The sequence below is a fragment of the Erinaceus europaeus genome, chromosome 16, assembly GCF_950295315.1.
Source record: "Erinaceus europaeus chromosome 16, mEriEur2.1, whole genome shotgun sequence".
NCBI lineage: Eukaryota > Metazoa > Chordata > Mammalia > Eulipotyphla > Erinaceidae > Erinaceus > Erinaceus europaeus.
Genome location: NC_080177.1, coordinates 28,713,027 through 28,722,795, shown reverse-complemented (window position 1 = coordinate 28,722,795; position 9,769 = coordinate 28,713,027). Strand labels below are relative to the sequence as shown.

The 9,769-nt window shown below is 43.1% G+C and overlaps 1 protein-coding gene across 1 annotated transcript in view; it reads left to right on the top strand.

Annotated features, from left to right (window-relative positions):
* The first annotated feature begins 3,315 nt into the window (after window positions 1-3,315).
* MTHFD1 (methylenetetrahydrofolate dehydrogenase, cyclohydrolase and formyltetrahydrofolate synthetase 1) overlaps window positions 3,316-9,769 on the top strand; it is a 62,013-nt gene continuing 55,559 nt past the window's right edge. Inside the window, exon 1 of the mRNA XM_016191933.2 lies at window positions 3,316-3,544. Coding sequence (XP_016047419.1) covers window positions 3,504-3,544 — 41 coding nt within the window. The 5' untranslated portion in view covers window positions 3,316-3,503. The remainder of the gene's footprint in view (window positions 3,545-9,769) is intronic.

The following is a 9,769-nucleotide window of genomic DNA, read 5'->3' as shown; positions in this document are numbered from 1 at the left end:
GCATTTTATGATATGCAAAATTATATCTCAATAAAACATGCTAGTAAAACAAAATAGTTATTCTGTATATGAGGTCACTCTAAAGTATTTTCAGAACTGGGTAAAATATCTCACTGACATAGTGTGCTGCTTTGCCATGTGCATGACCTAGGTTCAAGCACAGCCCCGAACGTAGTGAAGGAAGCATTGGCGTGGTAATCTCTCTCTTGCTCTCTGCCTTTCTAACTCTACAAGAAAAAAAGAGAGAAACAAAGAAGAAAAAAAAAAAGACAGAATTAAGGAATCAAGCAAAAGCCACCTACTAAAAGTACCACCTCCCCCTCACCAAAAAAAAAAAAAATTCTGGAAACACCCCTCATCCCCTCTTCATGGTCACTGCAGCAATGTTCACAATAATCAAGACATGGAAACAACCCATGTGCCCGCTGATGTAAGCATGGATGAAAATGTTACTCAAAAACATGTACTGTTCAGTTACTATAAAAAGATGGATGGGGGACCCGGCAGTAGCACAGCAGGTTAAGCGCACATGGCGCTAAGCGCAAGGACGGGCATAAGGATCCCGGTTTGAGCCCCTGACTCCCCACAAGTGGTGAAGCAGGTCTGCAAGTGTCTATTTTTCTCTCCCCCTCTCTGTCTTCCGTCCTCTCTCGATTTCTCTCTGTCCTATCCAACAACAACAACAACAATAATAATAACAACAACAATAAGCAAGGGCAACAAACAGAAAAAAAAAAAAGATGGATGGATCTTGAGGGTATTCAACCAAATGAGATCTAGCTGGAAAAAAAAATAGTTTGATACCATTTACATGTAATATAAAAAAGCTGAATCCACCCACTCACACAAAGAGAATGGTGGCAGCCAGGGGATTAGGGAAACCAATTTGGCTAAGAAGTACAAACTTTGTGGCCCTGGAGGTGGTTCCGTGGATAAACTATTGTATTCTGTTTCTCTCTCTTCCCCTTTCTTTCATAAAAAAATGAATCTTTTTAAAAAATATTTTTATTTATTATTGGATAGAGACAGAGAGAAATTGAGAGAAGAGGGAGAGATAGAGAGGGGAAGAGACAGAGAGACACCCTCAGTCCTGCCTCAATCACTCGTGAAGCTTTCCTCCTGCAGGTGGGCATCAGGGGCTTGAACCTGGGTCTTAAGCACTGTAGTGTGCGCGCTTAACCAGGTGCGCCACCACCTGGCCCCTTTGAATCTTTTGTTTTAAAGTACAAATTTTATGTGCTAGATGTGTACACTGGTGATGTAAGGTATAGCAAGGTAACTACAATTATTATTATTTTTAAAGTATTTTATTTATTTTTGAGAGAGATGCAGAGTGAGAAAGACACAGAGAAACACCAAAGCACTGCTCAGCTCTGGTTTATGGTGCGGGGGGATTGAACCTGGGACTTCAGAGCCTCAGGCATGACAGTTTCTTTGCATAACCACTATGCTATCTACCCCCGCCCTATAACTATTTTTAAAATAGAGAATGAGGCGGAGTATATAGCATATTGGTTATGCAAACAGACATGACTGAGGCTCCGCGGTTTCAGGTTCAGTTCCCTGCACCACCATAAGCTAGAGCTGAGCAGTGCTGTTACAAAAGAAAAAATAAATAAATAAGAGAATAAAAACCCACAGCACAGAAGTTTTCTTCAGTATTGTAGAGGTCAGTTTCCAACCTGGGAGGCACACACTGCAAAGCAGCACACTAACCGAGTGAGCAATTTCATCATAATACTGTATTATATGCTTGTGAATTGTAGATCTCTCCTGTTATCACTAGGCTCCACAGTTAACAGGAAGGGATGGATCTGCAACTAACTTTATTGCAGTTATTTCACATTACTTCCTTGTAGCATTCATGATTTGAATTTTTTTTTTTTTTTTGCCACCACTGGGGATTGGTATCAGCACTATACAAATCCACCTCTCCTGATACCTGTTTCCCCCCTCTTTTTTTTTTCTATTAATTTGATAGAACAGAGAGAAATTGAGAGGAGGGGAAGGAAGTAGAGAGGGAGAAAGAGACATCTGCAGTACTACGTCACTGGTCATAAAGTTTGTTGTCCTGCATGCGGTTACCAGGGGCTTGAACCCTGGTCCTTGTCCAACATCAAGCACGCAACTGGGTGCGTCACCGCTTGCCCACTGAACTTCACATCTATGCCAGTACTATCTAGTAAAGTAGGGAAAAGGAAGTAAACAAAGCAACCAGGACAGTTTCTCTCACAGAACCACTGTGATGACTTCTTAGGACTTCGTATAATTTCAGCCCAGAGCTCCCCAGTGGAGAAAACAAACATGGCTGTTCCATAAGAGGACTTGACCTCCCGAAGTACCACCCACCACCCTCTGCGATCCCTCTCCCCTCAAAGCAAAAGCCCAAGCCACTTCTATTGAAGAAATAAGTGTCAACCTTGGGCCTCATGGCCCCCAACCATACTGTCCTACAAACTCATATATATATATATATATATATATATATAATTTATTATTATATATTTATTATATATATAATTTATATACAAATTTTATTTATTACTGCATATAGACAGAAATTGAGAGGGGAAGGAGAGATAGGGAGAGAGGTAGAAGAGACATCTGCAGCTCTGCTTCACCACTTTGCTTTCCCCCTGCGGGTGGGGGCCAGGGGCTTGAACCTGGGTCCTTGTGCACTGTAATGTGCGCGCTTAACCAGGTACACCGCCTGCCGCCCGCCCTCCCTAGATTTCTGTCTTAGCAAATCCACTCTTTGCAAAGCGGGGCACAACCTTCCGCAAGGGCTTCCAGGGACCCAACCAGAGTCCCACAGCACTTGCAGCTCCGCCCTGGCCCTGGGGCACAAAGTCTGAGAAGTGAAAAGCACAGAGCGCCGCCCAGCCCTCAAGGCGCGGGTAGGAAGGAAGTCTCCACTAGGATGGCGCGGGGCGGGAAAGCCGGGTACTGCCTAGCAGATTCTTCTGGTTTAACCTCTATGAGCCACTTTGGCATCCACCGCAGCCACGCTGTGAAAACCACGTGACGTCCGCGACCTGCCCGACAAAACAGTTTGTCCCAAACTCCCCCAATCGAGCCGGCGTAACTCAGCTCGCCCCCTTCCGGCCTCGCCCCCAGCTTCGCCCCCGAAGGTCTGACACTGAGGCCACACCCCTCCATGAACTGGTCCCGCCCCACAAGAAGGCTCGAGCTGAAACAGGTCATTCCACCTGCCAATCATTTCTTCTAGCCATTCATCACAGCTCATCTTCCGGCGACATGGCAGACGTCCCGTTCAGTTCTCCATGACAAGAAGGACCTACGTCTTTCCGGATAGCACCGGCGAATCTTGGTCCTGGAAGGTCTTGGGGTAGGGGTGGGGCTGGAGGACGGGCGCAGGCGCAGTGGTAGCATCTCCCTGGACGATCGCTAAGCACGTGGGTTGGGCTTGATCTGCGTGGCTGGACAGAGAGTTGAACCTGGATCTTGGAGTTTCCAGCGTGGGCAGCGGACTACTAAAGGCCATGGCACCTGCGGAAATTCTGAACGGGAAGGTGGTCTCCGCGTAAGTACCTGTCATTCCTGTAGGGCTGCCGGCGGGGGCTCAGCTGAGTGTGCAACTCCTTGCTTTTGGCGGGAGGGACATTAGTCCACCGGTGGGGAGCCAGGACGATGGTCTGAGACTGAAGACTGATAACGTGCAGGCGGAGAAAGAGCCCTGGGCGCAGATTGCGTTTGCATATAGACTATTAGCTCTGCCCTCAGATTCATGACTTTATTTTATCCGGCCCCAAAGTGACAACTTTCTGTCATAAGACAGTAGTTGGAGTTATCGGCAGCACCACAGAACTCAGACATCTTTTTTTTTTTCCATCTATAATTTAGAGGTGAACAGACTTGACTTGAAAATAGTGAGGTGACAAAGCTAATGAGTGACAGGGACTCTTTTCCCACTAGTCGATTGCCTAGTGGGCTCCAGTGTATGTTTCTCACTCTTCAGTTACATATTCCTCTAACAGCCATTGCCTGACCTGGCCCTAGAGTTAGTTTCTGGTTTTTATATATCAGTATTTTGATTTCTGAGTCCTAATGACATTCTGTATTTCCTTTGACCTCTCTCTGTTCAACCCTTCTAGGAAATCTTGAGTGCTTACCTAGTATTAAGTGTGATCGCCAAACTTACACCCCGGAAGTAACATAGTTGCTAAAAAAATTTTGTCTGGAGATTACTAGTGAGGAAAGTTATTAGACTAGAAGAGCGAAGGATGTATTTTGTCTGACCTTCCTGGAGGTTGTTGCTCTTCAGACTTTTGACTTGAGTTATTTATTAACTGCTGTAACAGGTAACAGTAACTGTCCTATGAACTTCTAAATTTATGAGTAAGCTATAATAAGAGTTACTGGTGGTCACACTTACCTTGAAGCATAATTATTTATTTCTAAAAGGTAGAGATGGTGGGTAAAGAAAATGAGATGGTAAATTAGATGGTGATCAATCTTCCACATTGGTGAGGAGGGACACCAGACTTGTAGATTAGAAATTTGGGAGTCAGGTGGTAGCACAGAGGGTTAAGAGCACGTGGCACAAAGCGCCTGGACCGGCCTAATGACCCAGTTCGAGCCCCCTGCTCCCCACCTGCAGGGGAGTCGCTTCACAAGCGGTGAAGCAGGTCTGCAGGTGTCTGTCTTCCCCTCCTCTCACCATTTCTCTCTGTCCTATCTAATAACGACATCAATAACAACAATAACTACAACAATAATGAAAAACAAGGGCAACAAAAGGGAAAATAAATATTTAGAAAAAGAAGCTGTAGTATTTATATATGCCTGCTTTTCAACAAGTGGTTTACTAAACTACATTGTTTGTGCTTTACCTTTTATGTTTCTTTCTACTCAGACATACTGCCTTGACCAATAGCTTTTTCTTGATAGAGTCTTCCTTTTAGAAAGACTGGTTGGGTAGAGAGAATGTAGGCCTGCTTCTTGGCTAGATACTGAAAATAGTTGCTCACCAGATATGTTTTACTTAAGCAGAGAACAAGTTAAATACTGCTAGCTGCTGTAAGCTCCTTAGGGGGAAATTCTTATTTTATGTCTGTACTTCTAAACACCTGGAAACCTTTCTCTCTTGAATACTATGTATTGTGCCTTTAAGCAAAATTCATCTCTCTATAGCAACATTTCTCTATCTAGACTATTAAATTATTAAGACAACTAAATGAGAAGAGCACTTAGAATTCTTCCTGACACATAGTTGCAGTAGTAATTATTAGTAATTATTGTGTAGATGAATAACTGACATGTTATCTTTTTGACAGTGATAAACTGCCTTGAGACCTTTATGTTATAAAGTGTTAAGAGATTGTACTGAGGGTCTATGCACGTGCCTCTCTGTCCTTTAGAGAATGAGAAATGTAGAAAGGGGAGAGAGAACAAAGCACAGCTTCATCATCTCTGGTGGTCTTCTTAGTGCTATTATGTGGTGCCAGGGATTGAACCCTAGTGTATCTCTCTGTGTCTTTCTCTCTCTTCATATCACTCAAAAATAAAAATATATATATATAGTACTAAAAAAAAAGAAAAGAAAAGTTATTCAAGCTTGGGCAGAGGAGTTATGGCTTTGATTGCCAGTGTTAATTTGCATCAGGAAATGGGGGGGGAGGCTTTTGTGAAAGGTTTAGCCAGAGCACCTCAGGAATTTTTCTTCTGCCTTGTATGGCTTAGCATGTTAAGTGGTTGTTTTGGTTGGGCTTTGGTACCCAGGTACTAGTTCCCACTTACTTTATTTTATTTTTATTTATTTACTTTGGATAGAGCCAGAGGGAAGGGGGAGATAGGGAGAAAGAGAGACACCTACATCACTGCTTCACTACTCATGAAGCTTTTCCCCAGCAGGTAGGAACTAGGGCTTGAACCGGGATCCTTGTACATGGTAACATGTACGCTCTACCAGATGTGACACTGCTCAGCCCCTCCCTGCTTATGTTATAAGCAGTCTTTTAGACCTAAGACTTTCTGCCCTAACTTTCTCTTTAGTCATCTCTAAAATGAGAAAGACCAGGTTTTTCTGAGACTTTTCTTAAGTCAGAGCTCTGTCAGAGCTCATGGTCTACTCTTCCTCTCTGAGTGGAGATCCCCAGTATTTCACATTTTTGCTCGTTCTCGCCACATTCCTCCAGGATGATGATCCAGAAGCCAGTTTTTGGGGTATTGGGGTTATTCATTGGAACCATAATGAGCTGCTTTGGCCAGATCAGTATTTAGGTACTCCTGATATATTGAGACCAGCTGTGAGTGTAGGACCCTTATTGGTAGACCTGCTGGTATAAGCAAATATATTGGCATAGTCCTCCCACATCTTCATACTCAGGACCACCCTGATAAAACTCCTGCTGAGATCATACAGTTGTGCCTTAGAGGACAAATGTAGTTATATGTTTTATTTGGCTCACAGGTTTTTTTGTTTGTTTGTTTTTGCCTCCAGGTTATTGCTGGGTCTTGGTGCCTGCACTACGAATCCACTGCTCTTGGAGGCCATTTTTTCCCATTTTGTTGCCCTTGTTGTCATTATTATTGTTGCCATTGCTGTTGTTGTTGGATAGGACAGAGAGAGATCAAGAGAGGGGGAGAGAAAGACGCCTGCAGACCTGCTTCACCACCTGTGTAATGACTCCCCTACAGGTGGGGAGGCCGGGGGCTCAAACCTGGATTCTTATGTCTGTCTGTCCTTGCGCTTTGCGCCATGTGCGTGTGCTTAACCCGCTGCGCTACCGCATGGACCCGCAGGCTCACAGATTTTTTAAAACTGTATTTCTTCCCAACACATTTATATGTGGAATTACACATAAAAGTTGGGATGCCTGGCTTTTTTGAGAAGAAATGGGAGGAATGGTAATACCTTCTCTATCCTTCATGTTCCTAATTTATAGGATCAGAGTAGAAACTGTTCCATACAACAGGGGGACAGAGGTGGGAACATACTGTTCAGGAATTCTACCACACCTGATTGTGTGCACTTAGACTGTGTGTTTCTATTTTATTTTATTACTTTTTTGTTGTTGTAGTTTATTATTGATGTCGTTGTTGTTGGATAGGACAGAGAAACGGAGAGAGGAGGGGAAGATAGAGTGGGGGAGAGAAAGATGGACACCTGCAGACCTGCTTCACCACCTGTGAAGCTACTCCCCTACAGGTGGGGAGCCGGGGACTTGAACTGGGATCCTTATGCCGGTCCTTGCGCTTTGCACCAACTGTGCTTATCCTGATGCGCTACCGCCCGACTCCCCCATTTTTTTTTTTGAGAGAGAGAAAGAGATGGAAAGATAACAAAGTACTTACTTCTCCACTATCTATGGAATTCCTGCCGCTCTCATTGGTGCTGCAGATCCAACCCAGAACCTCACAAATGTAGGAAGAGTACTCTTGCTGAACTTCTTCCCTCCCCATATAATATACTTTAAAATTGAAAAAAAAATTTTAAGGAGTTGGGCGTTAGCGCAGGTAGTGCAAAGCGCAAGGACCGGCATAAGGATCCCTGTTCGAACCCCTGGCTCCCCATCTGCAGGGGAGTCGCTTCACAGGCAGCGAAGTACGTCTGTAGGTGTCTGTCTCTCCCCCTCTCTGTCTTTCCCTCCTCTCTCCATTTCTCTCTGTCCTATCCAACAATGATGATATCAGTAACAACAATAACTACAACAATAAAACAAGGGCAACAAAGGGGAATAAATAAATATTTTTTAAATTTTTTTAAATTTTTATTCCCAGAGTACTGCTCAGCTCTGGCTGATGGTGGTGCAGGTGATTGAGCCTGAAGCCTCAGAATCCCAGACATGAAAGTCTCTTTACATAACCATTATGCTGTCTCCCTCTCCCCCTCTCCTTATCTAATACACTTCTAACCTTTAAAATCATACCTTCTGTGAAATTTCTCTACCAATTCATGCTAGTTTTCTAACTATTTGTTTCAAGATCAGTGGTTTTCAGCTGGAAGCAGCTTTGCCTTCCCTTTGACCCCAAGCACATTCAGCCAGGACATGTCTGAAGACATTGTGGGTTGTCATGGAACCAGAAATGCTGCTGTAGCCCTGCAGTGCACAAGACAGCCCCCACAAGAACAGATTATCTCACCACAATATCAGTAGTGCTGAGATAGAGATACACTGACCTAGTAGTTCAAGTGGCAGTTATTCTGTACTTTTGTATGTGGATTTATGATGACCATAACACTCAACTCATTTGAGAATTCAGTATTTCAAACCACTTAGCTATTTTCATATCATAAAAATCATGCAATGTACCTTTCCCTTCATATGTATAAGAAATAGAATGGAGGGATTTTACATTATAATTTTTATTGGAACATGAATTCCTAAGGGCCAGTTACCAAGTGCAAGCACCTGGGTTCAAGTCCCTACTCTGTATGTAGAGGGGACAGTTCATGAGCTCAGTTGGGTCTGCAACCATCCAGTCCCCAAGTATTTTATACTTTTTTTTTTTTGGCCTCCAAAGTTATCACTGGGGCTCAGTGCAACAACACTGTGAATCCACCACTTCTGGCAGCCATATCTCCCCCCCCATTTTATTCAATAGAACAGAGAAATTGACAGGGGAGGGGGAGATAGAGGGAGAGAAAAAGGCACCTGCAGACCTGCTTCACCACTTGTAAAGTGTCCCCCCTGCAAGTGGGAAGCTGGGGGCTCAAACCTGGATCCTTGCACTGGTCTTTGGGCTTAGGACTATGTGCACTTAACCTGGTACACTCCCCTCTCTCCAGTATTTTATTCTTAAAAAGAATAGAGTAGGATTTATTTTTAAATTTATTGATTTATGAGAAAGATGTGGGAGAAAAGAGAGAGAGAAATGGAGAGAGAGAGAAACCAGAGCACTACTCTGGCATATGCAGTGTAGGAGATTGAACTCATGATCTTTAAACCACTATACCACCTCCTGGGCCACTAGAGAAAGCATTTCTATTAGTTAACTGCTCTGTATCATGACACCACGTATCTTTCACTACTAGTGGTATGTGAAAGCTACAGTTCAGTGGGGAAAAAAATCTTTAAAAAAAAAAACTAGGGGGCCAGGTGGTGGCACACCTTGTTGAGTGCACATGTGCAAGGACCCAGGTTCTAGCCCCCGGTCCCCACCTGCAGGGGGAAAGCTTCGCAAGTGGCAAAGCAGGGCTGCAGGTGTCTCTATCTTCCTCTCTATCATCACTTTCCCTCTTGATTTCTGGCTGTGTCTATCCAATAAATAAAGATTTGAAAAAAAATTTAAAAAACACTATTATATTTGTGAGAGAGAATCAGATCATCACTCTGGCCCTTGCAATGCCAGGAATTTTACATGGGGCCTCAGGCTTGTGAATCCAGTATTCACCCACAGTGCCACCTCATGGGCTACAAATAATTATCTTTAAATTTTATTCAACTAGGAATATAAAATGTATTTCTTGAAACACTAGGTGTCCTCACAATCACAATTGTTTCCTCAAGGAACTAAATGGCAAGCTTTTCAAAAGTTTGAGGTGTTTTTAAAGCTCAAAAACTTAAACAAAATGTTATATTTTATAGTTAACAGTCATTGTAATTGATACTAATATTGCACTACATATACTTATACTACATATTACACAGATAGTACAATAACTATAATATAACAATCTATCCCTTGTGGGGAAAACATAACAGATTTTTTTTTTCTTGTTCAGGAAGACCTGTTGTGAAAGATTATTTTCTTTATTTTTTGACCAGTTACTACAAGCATATTTTGTGAGCTTTAAGAAAGTCAT